The following is a 17500-nucleotide window of genomic DNA, read 5'->3' on the forward strand; positions in this document are numbered from 1 at the left end:
ACAACCACCACCACCACCACCACCACCACCACAAACCACCACCACAATTATTCACGTAAATCTGCAACGTCAACCTGTCACTTACTTGCCTGTGCTTTGCCGTTACTGTCACGAGTCGAGACGTCAGGAATTATCTGTTGCATTCCACAACCAACCCTTAACAGTGTCAAACTCATCAGTAAGAAAGCGAAAAACCGAGAATAAGATTCCCTGTCCACACACAGAATCAAAAATGGAAACAGAAGACATGAACAGTGGATTCAAAGAGTGATGAGGCAAACAAGAGAGACCACTCACTTCCCATCTTTAGCATTTCCTAGCTTAGAGTTACTGCCCTTGTATCGTGGCAGACCGCATTTTTGCAAGGGATCTGTTAAAAAACAAAAAAAAACAAAACAAAAAAACAAACAAACAAAAAACGAAAAAAGAAATCGAGTTAGGAGAAGAAATTTTTGTTTTTAACGTCCGTCACATATATCGGTGATTGAAGACATTTTGTTAAAGTATTTATGAATACATTTGAGTATTATCGGCTAGAAGGGGTGCCAGAGATGTGAATGAATGGAGGGTTGGGGGAAACTGTGCAAATGAGGGTGAAATGGGGGTGAAATTTGACAAAACAAATTCTAAATACAATTACAGGAAATTACTTCAAGGACTTAGTAAAAGAGAAGTCGTTAAACTGACAAGCGAAACAACTGACAATGAATGCAAAAAGTAAAAAACATCAACGTTCTCAGTCACTTGTGAAGACACACTTTCGTGTATATGAGGCTTCATCAAGCTACAGTAAAAAATTATATGCTTAATTGTCAGGTTACTAAAGCATATGCACTTGACATTAGAACAATACTTGGTCCGTGATGAATTTGATACTCTGAGAGCTAAACTCAGAATTGGTCTGTGAATCGAACCAAAGTCTGAGAGAGTTAACTGACGAGGTTTTAGACTTGAATTCAAGCACCTATAAAAGTCTCTTTCTAGTATATTGCTTATTTCCTTGTATGACAATAGGCAATATACTTTTATACTATCTATACGATTAAAATCGAGGGAATCCGTTCATAAGATTGCACCATAAAGATTATTTACTGATAACAGTCACCTTTCTCAGTGCAAAATATATCTTGTGAAACCGTTACAGTACAGACTGGCTTGTTGCGAATCGTTCATGGCATCAGTTTCAACTTTTATTTTCTCTTCTGTTTCTGGCCCACGATCAGCCTGTTGATTATTCTGGCACGTAGCTGAGAGGAGATTGCTGTGAGTGCGTGCGTGCGTGCGTGCTGTGAGTGCGTGCGTGCGTGCGTGTGTGTGTGTGTGTGTGTGTGTGTGTGTGTGTGTGTGTGTGTGCGTGCGTGCCTCTGTGTGTGTGTGTGTGTGTGCGTGCGTGCCTCTGTGTGTGTGTGTGTGTGTGTGTGTTTGTTCGTTATTTAGTTTAGCGTCTTTTCACTATCAGTGATATAAGACGATTAAAAAAAAGGGGAGGGGGGAGAGGTGGGGGATCAGTAGGGAAGAGGAAAACAGAAAAGGTAGAAAACCACCAAAAAATGCATAACTAACATGCAGTTACATTTAACAGTAACAATTCAAAAATGATAATAATAATAATAATAATAATAATCAGAAACCATTAATACAATTTTGAAGTACATTAAAGGAATGTAGAAATAGGGCTATGAACTAATGGCCGTGAAAATTCGATCATAAGAACCTCGTCAGAAATAACTTTCCAAAAATCATCGGCAGAATAATCATTCTCTTTGAAATACTTGGGCAAGAAGGTGCGTAACTGCTGACAGTGAAACAAACAATGATGAAAGCTGAACTGCTTACCACAGATGCATGTAACATTTTTTACTATACTTTGTCTTCAGCACATCAAGTTTTATGTGTGTGTGTGTGTAGAGGGGGTGAGGTGGGAGAAAGTTATTATTGTGAGTCACGTTACACTGTTGTTTTTAAATAACACACACACACACACACACACACACACACACGATCTTAACATTCGGAAATGAATACCCCCTCCTCTGAAAATGTTTCACGGATTGTTTAGTTCATCAAAATGCAGTTTTATTTCACATGAAATCGAGAGTTACATGTTGCACGTGCAAACAGCAGTGACCTCCGACGAGCCAAGTGAGCGTATGTCACTGTGACACAGAAAATGTGTCAGTTTTCCTGTGGGCGAAACCGAGATCGGAGTAAAACTCAAATACACCGCTTGAAACGTGTCTCTGGCATTCTTCTTAAACTGCACTTTGCAAAAAGCTGTCTGGTTCGGAAGCATATAAAAGACTGAGCTGAAGTAGCGACTGACCAAAGTGGACAGCAGGTTAGTATTCCTCTGTGTGTGTGTGTGTGTGTGTGTGTGTGTGTGTGCAATACAATACCACACAGTAAAACATGTCGTGTATATGATGATAATGATAATAACAAAAATTCTTCTTTCGTGGGCTGAAACTCCCACGTTCACTCGTATGTACACGAGTGGACTTTCAAGTGTATGACCGTTTTTACCCCACCATGTAGGCAGCCATACTCCGTTTTCGGGGATATGATAATAGTAATAATTATGATGATGATGACGATGCTGCTACTACTGTTTAGTGATGATAATGATGATGATAATGATAATAAGAATTCAAGTTCTTGTTGCTTATAGTCCAGCCGAATAATGATAATAATAATAATAAGAAGAATAATGATGATGATGATAAGAAGAAGAAGAAGTAGAAGACAAAGAATGATGACGATGACAACACACACAGTTATTATAATTTTTATCATCATCATCATCATCACCATCATCATCATCCTATCCTTGTATTCAATGTCTTGTCATTCTCTTCTCTGTGTCAGTCAAGTCCTTGGCTGAGGACAGGTGGTGGGCCGGTCACAGGCAGAAGAAACTTTGCAGCGCTGAAGTGGTAAAAACGATTGGAAGACACAGCAGACGAATTCGTTGTCATGACTACGGTAAGAGTTCCGTATGCGACCCCCCCCCCCCCCCCCCATCACCTCACATGAACATTTTCCCTTGAAACCTGACACAAGTTACACATTCTCTTATGGATCTGGTTCTGGATATACGCGGGGAGGGAGGGGAAGGGGGAGGTGAAGAGGGGGCGGGGGGGGGGGGGGTGGGGGGTTTAGTAGGGATGGGGATTGCGCCTGGGAGCAGGACCAATGGTGTTGGCTCTGGGCCGTCTGCCTGGAGCCAGCTGACTTGATGCCTTTACACCCGCTCCTCCACCCCCTCCCTCCCGTCCCTCGCTTGATCAGACTTTTTCTTTAATACCCAACAGTAAAACTTGAGGTGTAATTATCGCTAAACTATGTTGGACTACGTATTTTATGAAAACTATTTTAGGACAACTGATAGTTATGCATCTGTATTCTTTTGACAATATTTCCTTGTTTCGGTTTGATTGTTTCTGTGAAACCCACGACAACGTGTGAATGGTTTCAAAAAGACCGTAAAGGATAGCGGGCGAACAGTTTTTCTTTGTCAGGTTGTATGCTTGCTTACAGTCATTGTTGTTTTTTTTTTCACTCCTCCCTTCCCCCCCACCCCTCCATCCACCCGACACCCACCCACACACTGTTGACCGGCAGTTTTCGAAAAAACAAAAAAAACACCAAAAACCCACACATCTACGTGAACTAAAGTCCACCGTCATCACTTGCTTGCAACCAGTTTTTAACACGGACATAAACACACACGCACACACACACACGGGCGCGCGCACACGCACACACACTTACACACACTCGCACACGCACATGCACACATACGCACACGCACATGCACACATACATGCACACATACGGACTGAGCCCACAAAAGGAGAACTACGTTGAAAGGTATTGTAATGATGATCCATTCAAATCTGTTTGCATTGCTGAAAATTGATTCATGCTGAAAAAAAAGTGCAATAAACAGGAAAGGTTAAAGTGGAAATTAGAATACGTTATTTGCATATTCATATCTTTGAGAGTGGTCTCCCAGACAGGTTGGCATATGTCTTTTTCCGATAGTTTTCCTGTTTTCCGTTGTTCCTAGTGATGGAAGTGTCTCTCAGGAATGGTCCTTCAATAAATTTACAGGAGAAAAAAAAAATCCGTTTTCAACAATCTCTTCTGTTTTTCCCCTCGTTTTCAGACATCCAGAAGGGAGGATCACATTGAACAGGAGGCCGCCACAACGTGCGGCGCAGCTGTTGAAGTCATGGAGCCGCTGGGGAGTGAAGGAAGCAGTGTGGTCACCGAGCCCCTCGACGAGAAAGGAAACTACCCACAAGCGACCCGGAAACGACTCTTCATCAAAGCTCTGCGCTTTTACTGCAACTTTCTTAAGGAGCAGACGCCGTCTCTTTCAGAAGAACTACAGGAGTGCGCGGACTCTCTGGACAGCAAGAAGACCATCAAGCAACTGCTGTTCGATTCCCGAGTGCTGCTGACAGAGATTCCACTCCGGCGGGTCTGGCTGATGGTGAAGCATCCTCTACTGGTGGAGTACGCGCGCACTCTCTATGTTGGAAGTTTGATCCAGGCGAAGAAAACGGCCGAGATGTTGCTTGAAATGGCGGAGTCCAAGGAAGAGATAGCCAACGTGATGTTGATGTTTCTCGGCATGTGCAGCTCTCCGGACACGCGCGATCGCCGCAACCTGGAGAAACTGCTGATGGACGTGGTGCGCCCGGTGAGAAACGACATCCCGATACTTTTCGAACCACACGTGTGTGCCGTGCACAAGCCGACGCCCCAGCAGAGCGAGAGCTGTGGTGACAGTGACGAGCCGCTGGGAGACATGAGCTCCGATGAGCTCTACGACACTTTCCTAGCAGCCGCGTGCAAAGCCGACTGGAACTTGTTCTTCCGATGCGTGCAGAAAGGCGCTAAAGTCACAGGGCCGCCTCCAACCGGGGAGACACCGACCGGGGAGACACCGACCGGGGAGACTCCGACCGGGGAGACACCGACCGGGGAGACTCCGACCGGGGAGACTCCGACCGAGGAGACTCCGACCGGGGAGACTCCGACCGGGGAGACTCCAAGCGAAGGAACGGAGACCGCACTACCGTCCCCCCTGCACACGGCTGTGGTGAACGGCGTGTCCTTACCGGACCTGGCCCGGCACGTGCACTTCGACAAGAAACTGGCCAACTTCGCGGACAGCACCGGGACGCCCTTGCTGCACGCTGCCGCGGGGAACGGCCGGGAACAGGACCTACAAAACGTCACCTTCCTGCTGTCCCACGGCGCTGACGTCAACGCCGAAGACCGCGAGGGACGGACAGTGCTGCAACGTCTGATCGACGACGCCGTCACCGCACTGGGCCTGGGAGATAAAGATAAGGGACCCGCGACACAAGCCGGTGCCGAAACGGGCGCGAACGGCGAAGAAACGACCGACGATCGGCACAGACAGACAGGCCCGAACCACGGCAACCTGCGGGTAACGGCCATGATGAACGTGGTTATCGAGGCGGCCCAGGGAAAGCAGAAAATCCAGTGGCGTACAGGGCAGGACGGCTGGAGCGTGCTGCACGTGCTGTGCGCCGCGGGAGCATACCACTACATCACATGCTGCGTGCAACGGGGGGCGGACCCTCGCGAGCTCCGCAAGGGCCTGACGCTGATCGACACGCTGGTCATACAGGGCGGGCTGCACAACGCCCAGAAGGTGTCCACCCTGCGGGTTCTGCTGCAGGAGTTGAAGCTGGGTCCCTTCCACAAGGAGGTGGTCTACCGAGACCTCCAGGAGGGGCGGGGCAAAGGGCGGCGCCAGCCTTTCGGCGACGACCCGCCCAGCCTGATCGCCACCTGCAGACACAAGCTGGACCCGAACTTCCTCAAGCGGCTCTTCGCCAACAGGGACGCCTGGTACGACGAGCGGCAGATTTCAGACGCCTGGATTCCCACCCCCGTGCCCAAAAGGCGACTGTAATTCGTCTCTGCCCCCCCACCCCCCGACCCCCCGAAAGAAGAAATGGGACTATAATTTGTCTCCCCCCCAAAAGGGGACTTTAATTCCCCCCCCACCCCCCACGCCTCCAAAAAAGAAGAAAACGGGGGACTATAATTCGTCTCTCCCCCTCCCCCCACATCCCCCGAAGGGGATTGTTATTCGCCTCTCCACCCCCTATCTCCCCCCCCCCGCCCACCACAAGAAAGGGGACTATAATTCGTCCCCCCCCCCTCTCCCCCAGGGGACTGTAATTCGTCTCCTCCCCACACCCACCCTCAAAAGGGGACTATAATTCGTATCCCCCCTCCCCCCACAAAGGGAACTATAATTCGTATCCCCACCCCACCCCAAAAAGGGGACTATAATTCGTATCCCCACCCCACCCCACAAAGGGAACTATAATTCGTATCCCCACCCCACCTCCAAAAGGGGACTATAATTCATCTCCCCCCCCTCCCCTCGACCCCCCCTCCCACCCCTCGATAAAAAGCAATCGGGTCCACAGCAAAAAGCTGTCTGACCCATCTTCATCTTGAGGAGCTTTTCGGCGACGATTGTGAACTGGTCCCATTGCTTAAAATGAACAAGTTAATTGTCTGTTTTGGTCATTTGGTGTTTTGTTCAGGTTATCTACTGGGTCTTTTTTTTATTTTTTATTTTTTTTATTTTTTTTTACGTTTTGAAAGTTTTCGACAATGGATGAATTGGGCTGAGTTGCTGTTATGGATATTTTGGACTATTTTGATCGATTTGTGACTTTTTGCTTTGATTAGGTTTGATCTGTTGATGAAATGCATGAATGGATGTGGCATGGCCTCTCTCTCTCTCTCCCACCCTCTCTCTCTCCCCCCTCTCTGTGTGCTCCCCCCTCTCTCTGGCAGCCTATCCACCCCTCTCTCCCTTTCTTTCTAATCCCTCACCCTCCTCCTTCCTTCCCCCTCTCGCTCTTTTTCTCTGTTCACCAATCTTACACTTCTGAGACGGTTTCACGTATACCCCGGTTGAAACATAAGAGAAGGCGCTTTATTTGCAATCACCATTAGTGATTTTTGTTAAACGTTGTATCGCTTTTTTGTGGGGGGGTGGGGGTGGGGGGTTCTTTTGAAATACAACGTTATTAAGAGCATGACTAAATCATTCGATTGTTATTTCAACTGCGTGTGTGAGGACCTGTGGCGAATTGCAGAAACGTGTTTTTCTTCACGATTTCAATGACCGCAATCCATCTGCATTACCTTTTTTTTTTATCTTCTTTTTTTTTGCTTTCCTTTTTTTTCTGTGATCATTTTTCTTTCTTTACATCTTTCTCCCTTTCTTTCATTTCTATCTCCTTGCCTTCATGTCCTCCTTCTATCCTTCCGATCCGACTTTTCTCTTCCTTCCTTCCTTCCTTCCTTCCTTCCTTCCCCTTTGCTTCTCATTTGATATAGCTTTTGCTGTGTGCACGGTTGGATTTTCCGAACAGACATAAGAAATGTTACAAAATTTGGCAGCCAAAGGAACTGTTAATACAGACACACACACACACACACACACACACACACACACACACACACACACACACACACACACACACACAAACACACACAGAAGAGCAATATCTTGCGGTTTCCCAATTCTCAAAATACTGGTGGACAGCGCATTGACTGCACACACAGAAAAGGAGTGGAGGACCTACAGACTGTATAACATGTGCACTGCTTTGATTCGTTTCACAACCATTGACGAAGAATACTACACACACACACACACACACACACACACACACCCATATATATATATATATATATATATATATATATATATGACAATATCTGTGTTTCCGTCGCATTTTAAAAAGCAAAGTGCCTTTGGAAAATAGCTAGATATGTAGCTATAATATGGTCTGGTTAAATCAAAGAATTGTTACCGTTTGCCCGAGTTCGACTGGTTTCCGTATTGACAATTTATCCCATAAACAAATTATATGATAAATAACCCCCAATAAACGGTCAAGTTAGCGAACAGAAAATTGTGCAAACACACACACACACACACACACTGCACGCGCGGCATCATTTTAAGTCGCCACAAGACACGGCATTACTCCGTCGCATTTCAGCTGACCAGTGTATGAAGCACAGCTGGTCATAATCAATCGTTCAGGTAAAATTGATTGAAGTCCACGTAACGTGTTACTCTTCTTTCACACCTGAGCAATGAGCAAGACGACGAACAATGCCAGTCCTTCAAAACTGGAAAGGAATGACTGATTGATTGATTAATATGGATACTTATATAGCGCCTATCCTCGGTCGGAGACCAAGCTCAAAGCGCTTTACAAACACGGAGTCATTTACACAACAGGCTGCCTACCTGGGTAGAGCCGACTGACGGCTGCCATTGGGCGCTCATCATTCGTTTCCTGTGTCATTCAATCAGATTTCAGGCACGCACACATACACACTCGGACAAACATATAACAGTTTACATGTATGACCGTTTTGTTTATTTACCCCGCCATGTAGGCAGCCATACTCCGTTTTCGGGGGTGTGCATGCTGGGTATGTTCTTGTTTCCATAACCCACCGAACGCTGACATGGATTACAGGATCTATAACGTGCGTATTTGATCTTCTGCGTGCGTATACACACGAAGGGGGTTCAGGCACTGGCAGGTCTGCACATATGTTGACATGGGAGATCGGAAAAATCTCCACCCTTTACCCACCAGGCGCCAACGAGATTCGAACCCCGGACCCTCAGATTGAAAGTCCAATGCTTTAACCATTCGGCTATTGCGCCCAACAAAAAAAAAAAAAAAAAGAAAAAAAAAGGAAAGAAAAAAAGTATAATTTCAAAGAACTGAAACTTACTCTACAACTGGCTTTTATACAGAGGTCATCAATGTTTTAGTCTTTGTACTTGGAAAAACAACAACAACAAACGAACAAAACCAAGAAAGGGTCGCAGAGGAGGGGCGGGAGGGGGGGGGGGGGGTGAGACTCGGGGTTGGGGGGGGGGGGAGAAACGTTATCTACAACTAACGTCAACTGATCAGCTGATCTGTGGCGTCCGTTCTTTTTTATTTGATTTATTTTTTTGTGCGTGTTCCACTGTCATTACATGTATACGTATTTACCACCACATGATGCAACTAATCATAACAATGACAATAATTTTAAACTTACATTTGATAAGCTGAGATCTCCAAACGTTTCACTGAAAACTCGTCTGTTTGACGTCAAGTACACGCTTTGTGACATTTTACCTCAGACAGACTTGTTATCTTGGAGCTGTGTAATTCATGACACAGTATTACAGCATTATATGTCATGGTAGACCTACACACACGCACACGAAAACAAGTCTTTCAAATATTTGAAATATAGGTACAAAATTTTAAAAAAAGCAAAACCCAGCGACACATACATACATTGCGCGTGCTCAAGCAGAGAGAGAGAGAGAGAGAGGGAAAAGAGAGAGACAGCCAGGGCAGGAGAGTTGGGGGTGCGGGGGTAGGGGGGGGGGAGTGAACACATACACACTGAAAGATGATCTCGTATCCAGAGAGACAGACACACAGACAGAAGGCTTTTTTTGGCATTTGAAAATGTACTACCACGTTGCTGAACTCGACACCAGCATGTAAGAATAGTACAGAGAGAGGGACAAAGATAAGATGGGAAAAAAAGAACGTTTCTAAATCGTAGCCCAATGAAAACTTCGAGGTCAATGTTCTGCAAGAACCAGAAATCTTTATCATGGGGCGGGCGCGGGGAGTGCGGAGGGGGTCGGGGTGGGGGGTGGGGGGGGGGGGGAGGGGAGGGTGGTGGTGTTAGTGTTCGGCCTCTCTGGTACCGAGATGTCTTTGTCAGAAAGCCTCAGCTGTTGTGAGAGAAAGCATGTGGTTCTTTGCTGCCGTTGTCGCTTCTCTTTTGGGTAGGTTGATTTTCCCCCCACCCCCAGCATCTTTGGGTTATCTATTGTATATTTTTACTCGGGTATTTATTTATCTACTGTTGGGTGTTTTTGTTTGTTTGTTTGTTTTTAGACGAATGCAGATTGGTTTATGATTCATTTGCTCAAAGGCGCGCCTACTGAGTTTTAGTTTTTGTCAAAAAAAAAAAAAAAAAAAAAAAAAAAAAAAATTCAAACCCCGAAACGTCACGTTTTCTATGATTTAAAAAAAAGAAAAGATTTGAATTCTTTTACCGCACCTTGTATTTTCCAGTTGTATTGATGTGTCTGTGTTTTCAGTTGTTAACGTTGTTGTTGGTGGTGTTCAAGTTATACACTCATTTTAGTTGTGTCAGCTGTTGTTGTTGTTTGTTTGCAGGGGCCGTCATTTGCCGGCCTCCAATTGTCACCCCTTACGGCAACTTCTCCACAGAACCTGTCAGGTTGGTTTGCACAGTTTTTATCATTTTGTTTCATTTATTTATATTTTAATCGAGTTATGTATGTATGAATGTATGTATGCATGTATCTATGTATGTTTAAAACAAATCTATTTATTTCGTTACCTATTTTGTGGGGCCCCCAACTATCTATTTGTCCCAATTTTCTATTTTTCTGTCGGTGGAATTGATTGACATCCTTTTCTTCGCCTTCCCTTCTTTTTGTATGTGATCTTTTTTTTTCGTGTTCTTTTTATCATTTTGTAGTCCTGTGCTTTTATCATTTTGTGATTTGATTCGAACAGTTATGTGGCCGGGTTTTCTGTAAGGTTTCACCTGTGTGTCACATAGTCTGTCGCTGTTCCTGGATGTTTCTACTAACCTGTGTGGGGGTGGGTTGGGGTGGGGGTTGTGCGCACACGTGTACGTGTGTTTGTGCGTGTGCGCGTCTGTGTGTGTGAGGAGAATATATGGCCCCAAACTAGCAGACAGACAAAGAAGGCACAAAAATACATTACGAAGACAGGATGGGCGAGCACAACAGCCCCGAAAGTGAAGTGATCAGCATTTCGATGTATTTAGATATACCAGCTGTCATATCATCATCTCAAGTTGTTCAGAACGTCACATGATTGCCGGACCCAAAACGTGGAATTTTGACTTGTGCAACCTCTGAGCCACTTGTTGGTTTCATCAATCACAGTTCTAAAGATGATTCGTTGCTGATAACTTGAGATTTGATTGTCCCAAAATTTGACGTAAATTAATTGGACCGAACATTGACATTTGGTTTCTCCTGTGCTTCGAGACTCTTCTTCAAGCTTGTATCTATCTTCATACGGTCTTTGTTCCTTTTCCCACATATTGACATCAGTTTACAGTTGGGTCAGCTGCAAAGTGAGAGCTGTATTATCATTGGTTTCTCAATTGCAATGGGAAATCATTTACAGCTTAGCTTTTAGTGGACTAGGACTCTCAAACTAGGAGGCAAAATTGCACTAGTTCTTAGTGCTGCAGCCTTGGGGGGTAGGTGGCCTTTGGGAACCATCCCAACGCTGTCTCCTAAAACCCTCTTGGCCGAGAGAGTGGGGATGTAACTTGGGCCAGACGCTCTCCACTATAATCACATTCTAGACCAGATAGTCGGGACAGCAGTTACCTCCTCTGCTGCTCTGATGGTCATAGTCGAACACGGCTGACTGTCATCTGTGCAGCCAGGAGTACCGGGACTGGCTGGAGAAGAACACCCCGACCCACCGGGCCAGTTATCCTCCTGGGTTCAAGTTCATGTACTTCAGTCAGGATGGCCGCATCGCCCCCAACAGCAAGCCGTCCGGAAACTTCATCAGGATCGTGGGAAGTCCGCAGACTTCGGAGTCGACGTTGTATGTGGTGAGTATTGTATGCACGTCAGACAGTTTGTGGATTGTTGATTGGTGAACGAATCAACGTTGAGAACTGCGGTTCATCAGTGAATTAGCTTGCGGCAGACTTTTGAAAAACACAGCACCGGATTTTTCTTTCTTTCGTTTGTATTGCCGTACTTGTTTTCTGCTAGCTGTCTTCCTATTTTCTTTTTGTTGCATTTTAGCCTTTTCGCATACCTGTATGTTTCAGTATTTCTGCATTCCTGTTTACCGGTACATTCTCGTGAAAGTCTCGATCTTTTTGTACTGGTGGTGATGCTTGATGCACGTGTTGTCTGTGGCATATGCAAAAGCTGATGCAGTACATACAATGCAATAATACTTTAGTGATCCATTGTTGATATCTGTCATGTGGTTGCGGACTTACGCGGATTGGTTTCTCACTGGGCAGTGTTATTTGTCAGTGTGGCTGTTCTCGTGTCCTGTTTGTGCCAAGCAGATATGCATTTTCATTTCTATTTATTTATCTTCATGTTTATCTCAAGGTGGTAAATCAAGCGGAATAACTGACGTTCTTAACACCGCCTGTTTTACTCTTCGTTGTGTAGTATTGTATTGTATTGTATTGTATTGCGTTTTTGTCAGAACAGATTTCACTGTGTGAAATTTGGGGTGCTCTCCCCGTAGAGACAAAGCGTCACCACAGTGCAACACCACCACCCCCCAACCCTCCCTTCCCCATATTTCTGTTAATTTTTCTGTCCGCGTGTATTTGTTTTACTGTCACGCCGAAATACATTCAGTTGACTATTTATTCACAAATACGTCTTTTAAATGCACATTTCATGTTTGTATTTTGAGCAATGAGCAAAAGCGACCACTTGTTAATTTCTCTTTTGGGGATCGGGCCTGACTAAGCGAGTTAGGTCACAGCATATGCTTAGCAGATGTGGTGAAGCTTAAAATGTGGGTTTTGTCCGAAGGAAGTGACGCCTCTTTGAGTAACTGAACAGAACTGAATTGGAGTTTGACTTAACTTGACTTGACTTGACCTGAATTGAACTGACCTGACTTGACTTGAACTGACTTGACCTGACTTGAACTGACCAGAATTGAACTGACCTGACTTGACTTGAACTGACCTGACTTGAATTGACTGACCTGACCTGACTTGACATGACCTGACTTGACTTGAACTGACGTCTTGAACTGACCTGACCTGACCTGACTTGAACTGACATGACATGAGTTGAACTGACCTGACCTGACCTGACCTGTAATGTCACCTCTCAAGGCCGCCCTGGAGCTGCACAAGATGATGAAGAACTCCCCGTCCCATGTGTTCAACAACGTGGCCAACAGTCCCGGAGGGGTGGGCATCTTCACGGCCGCGGAGTCCGTCACAGTGTTCCCGGACTTCGCCCACCTGGCCGACACACCTGCCTGCCGCAGTGAGTCACGTCGTGTTCACGTCTTGTTGGCCTGCCAACCTGTGGCATCGGTAACTTTGGGGAGGGTGGGGTGGTGTGTGAGAGAGGGAGAGAGAGAGAGTGTGTGTGTGAGAGAGAGAGTGTGTGTGTGTGTGTGAGAGAAAGAGAAAGAGAGAGAGAGATGGGGGAGGGGGGGGGGGGAAGAGAGAAGGTGGTAAGGAAAGGGGACAGAAATTTGGTCCGTGCTTGTGAGCGCACACACATACACACGCGCACACACACATGCAAAAACAAACGCGGACACTCAAAGTGAAAAGACATTAAATTAAAGAAAGAAGAATCGCACACACACACACACACACACACACACACACGCATACACGCACGCACGCACGCACGCACACACACACGCACGCACGCACGCACACACACACACACACACACACACACACACACACACACACGCACGCACACACACACACACACACACACACACCATACCACACAACTCACACTTTCCTCCTCTTTGAGCAGAGCACGGGCGCTATATACATCCACATACTACTATTACGACTACCACGATCACTGCGACTACTACAATTTCTACGATTACTACTACTGCTGCTGCTGCTTCATCTTCATCATCACCATCTTCTTCTTCTAATAATAATAATATTAATGATGATAATGATAATGATAATAATATTTTCATTATCATTACCATTATTATCATCATCATCATTATTGTTATTATCATATTATCATCACACCATTATCATCATCATTTTCATCATCATCATCATCTTTATCATTATCATTAAAGTTATTTATATTATTAAAATCGCCATCATCATCGCCATCATCATCATCAATATCATTGTTGTTATTATCATGATTAGTGTTATTATCATAGTTATCATAATGATAATCATCATCATCATTATCATTATTATCATAGCTATTGTTATTATCATAGTTATCATCATCATTATATTATTATTATAATTATTATTAACATCATCATCATCATTATTATTATTATCATCATAATCACCATGACCACCATCATTATATTACTATTATTATCATCGCCATCATCATCATCACCATCACCATGATGGTCATATCCCCACACAGACCGCTGTGACGGCAGCTGCAGCCACACGTGCACGTTTGACGGGCGGAAGCTGTCATCGCTGAGCGGCGTGACGTCAACACTGTCTCTGGTGCTGGACGCCAACGTCATGTGCACGTCACGGGACCCCTACAACCACCGTGACAACATCATGATGCACGAGTTCTCCCACATGGTCAACAAGCAGGGGATGAGCTCCTCCGAGAAGGCTCAGGTCTGTCTGTGATCTCTCTGTGTCTCTCCCTTCCTCTCTCTCTCTCTCTCTCTCTCTCTCTCTCTCTCTCTGTCTCTGTCTCTGACTTACCATCACTCTCTCTCTCCCCCCTCCCTCGCTCTCTCGCCCTGTCTGTCTGTCTCTTTCTCTCTCTGTCGCCCTCTCTCATTTTTTTTATTTATTTCTTCTAATTTTTTTTAAATTCCCAAGACTAATTCATAGACTTTTTTTTTTTTTTTTACGAAGGATGAAAACAGGCCAATAAGTGCTTATTTCTTTTCCTTCAATAAAAAAAATCGATTTCTCTGTCTGTCTGTCGCTGTCTCTCTCTTTATATATATATATAGGAGGTGCTTGGTCACCATCGAAGCTTGTCGCGAACTGACGGCTCAGAAGCGAGTTAGCATGCTCAATCGTCATTCTGACACTTCGCCTTCTTACACTCCTCCCTTCACACCTCTCTCCTTCTCCATACACTCCTACCTTCACACCTCTCCCCTTTCTCCATACACTCCTACCTTCACACCTCTCCCCTCCCCCTTCTCCATACACTCCTACCTTCACACACCTCTCCCCTTCTCCATACACTCCTACCTTCACACCTCTCCCCTTTCTCCATACACTCCTACCTTCACACCTCTCTCCCCTTCTCCATACACTCCTACCTTCACACCTCTCCCCTTCTCCATACACTCCTACCTTCACACCTCTCCCCTTCTCCATACACTCCTACCTTCACACCTCTCCCCACCCCCTTCTCCATACACTCCTACCTTCACACACCTCTCCCCTTCTCCATACACTCCTACCTTCACACCTCTCCCCTCCCCCTTCTCCATACACTCCTACCTTCACACCTCTCCCCTTCTCCATATACTCCTACCTTCACACCTCTCCCCTCCCCCTTCTCCATACACTCCTACCTTCACACCTCTCCTCTCCCCCTTCTCCATACACTCCTACCTTCACACCTCTCCCCTTCTCCATATACTCCTACCTTCACACCTCTCCCCACCCCCTTCTCCATATACTCCTACCTTCACACCTCTCCCCACCCCCTTCTCCATACACTCCTACCTTCACACCTCTCCCCTTCTCCATACACTCCTACCTTCACACCTCTCCCCTTCTCCATACACTCCTACCTTCACACCTCTCCCCACCCCTTCTCCATACACTCCTACCTTCACACCTCTCCCCTTCTCCATACACTCCTACCTTCACACCTCTCCCCTTCTCCATACACTCCTACCTTCACACCTCTTACACCCCTTTCTCCATACACTCCTACCTTCACACCTCTCCCCTTCTCCATACACTCCTACCTTCACACCTCTTCCACCCCTTTCTCCATACACTCCTACCTTCACACATCTCTCCCCTTCTCCATACACTCCTACCTTCACACCTCTCCCCTTTCTCCATACACTCCTACCTTCACACCTCTCCCCTTTCTCCATACACTCCTACCTTCACACCTCTCCCCACCCCCTTCTCCATACACTCCTACCTTCACACCTCTCCCCTTCTCCATACACTCCTACCTTCACACCTCTCCCCTTCTCCATACACTCCTACCTTCACACCTCTCCCCTTCTCCATACACTCCTACCTTCACACCTCTCCCCACCCCCTTCTCCATACACTCCTACCTTCACACCTCTTCCCGTCATCCAACCTCACCACAATGTTTCGCACCTTCTTTCTTGTGACATTGTGTGTGTGTGTGTGTGTGTGTGTGTGTGTGTGTGTGTGTGTGTGTGTGTGTGTGTGTGTGTGTGTGTGTGTGTGTGTGTGTGTGTGTGTGTGTGAGTGAGTGTGTGTGTGTGTGTGTGCGCGCTTGCGCTTGCGCACACTCGTGTACGTGCGTGTGTGCACGCGCATTTGACTGAAGCCTGACTTGAGTGACACAGGAAACGAATGATGAGCGTCTAAAAGTATCTCTCAGTCGGACTCTTACCCAGCTGGGCGGTCTGTTGCGCAAAAAAAATGGCTCCGCGTTTGTAAAGCGCTTGGAGCTTGGTCTCTGACCTAAGACAGGCCACAGGCGCTGTATCACTATCCACATCAATCAAGGAATCAATCAGTTGAGTGACGGCCTAGAGGTAACGCGTCCGCCAAGGAAGCGAGAGAATCTTAGCGCGCTGGTTCGAATCACGGCTCAGCCGCCGATATTTTCTCCCCCTCCATTAGACCATGAGTGGTGGTCTGGACACTAGTCATTCGGATGAGACGATAAACCGAGGTCCCGTATGCAGCATGCATTTAGCGCACGTAAAAGAACCCGCGGCAACAAAAGCGTTGTTCCTGGCAAAATTCTGTAGAAAAATCCACTTCAATAGGAAAAACAAACAAAACTGCACGCAGGAAAAATTTTTTAAAAAAATGGGTGGCGCTGTAGTGTAGCGACGCGCTCTCCCTGGGGAGAGCAGCCCGAATTTCACACAGAGAAATCTGTTGTGATAAAAAGAATTACAAATACAAATACAATCCACCAGTCAATCACTGTGCAGAATGACGCCAACTACAACAACGCCAAAAGTCAGAATCTGTGGAACCTTCAGACCTACGCCATGGCGAACTCAGCCGAGTATTTCGCGGAGTCCACAGGCGCCTTCTTTCTCGTCAACATGCAGACTGGCGGCATGACTGAGTGAGTGCAACAGTGTCAACCTGTCGGGTGCCTGTGGTCGCCAAGGGCAAGACAATAATGATAATAATAGGAATAATCATAATGATAACTACGATAACAGTAATAATGTGCAGTTTCAATGCACTCTCTCTCTCCTTAGCATAAGCGCGCGACACACAGCATGCTCACAGCTAGACATTATACCTACGTGAAAGTAGATTTGCACTGGTGTGTTTTGAGGCTACATTTCAACTGATATTTTTGTTTCAGTGTGACTAATTTGGTATTTCAGATTGGTTTATTCTACTGGTGCAAAGCAGGAAGGAAATGCCATGCCAGAACCTGTGAGGCGTAGGACTTCTATAC

General features: G+C 46.0%; 2 protein-coding genes across 2 annotated transcripts in view; both read left to right on the top strand.

Annotated features, from left to right (window-relative positions):
• The first annotated feature begins 2862 nt into the window (after window positions 1-2862).
• On the top strand, window positions 2863-5956 carry LOC143299591 (uncharacterized). The gene is made up of 2 exons (XM_076612878.1): window positions 2863-2982; window positions 4169-5956. The coding sequence occupies exons 1-2, from the start codon at window positions 2974-2976 to the stop codon at window positions 5954-5956; spliced, it is 1797 nt and encodes a 598-aa protein (XP_076468993.1). The 5' UTR covers window positions 2863-2973.
• A 3849-nt stretch (window positions 5957-9805) lies between these two features.
• Window positions 9806-17500, top strand: part of LOC143299745 (uncharacterized) — a 9172-nt gene continuing 1477 nt past the window's right edge. The window contains exons 1-6 of the mRNA XM_076613128.1: window positions 9806-9898; window positions 10296-10359; window positions 11571-11748; window positions 13018-13174; window positions 14291-14502; window positions 17016-17155. Coding sequence (XP_076469243.1) covers window positions 9862-9898; window positions 10296-10359; window positions 11571-11748; window positions 13018-13174; window positions 14291-14502; window positions 17016-17155 — 788 coding nt within the window. The 5' untranslated portion in view covers window positions 9806-9861. The remainder of the gene's footprint in view (window positions 9899-10295; window positions 10360-11570; window positions 11749-13017; window positions 13175-14290; window positions 14503-17015; window positions 17156-17500) is intronic.

Source organism: Babylonia areolata, chromosome 25, assembly GCF_041734735.1.
Source record: "Babylonia areolata isolate BAREFJ2019XMU chromosome 25, ASM4173473v1, whole genome shotgun sequence".
Lineage (NCBI taxonomy): Eukaryota > Metazoa > Mollusca > Gastropoda > Neogastropoda > Buccinidae > Babylonia > Babylonia areolata.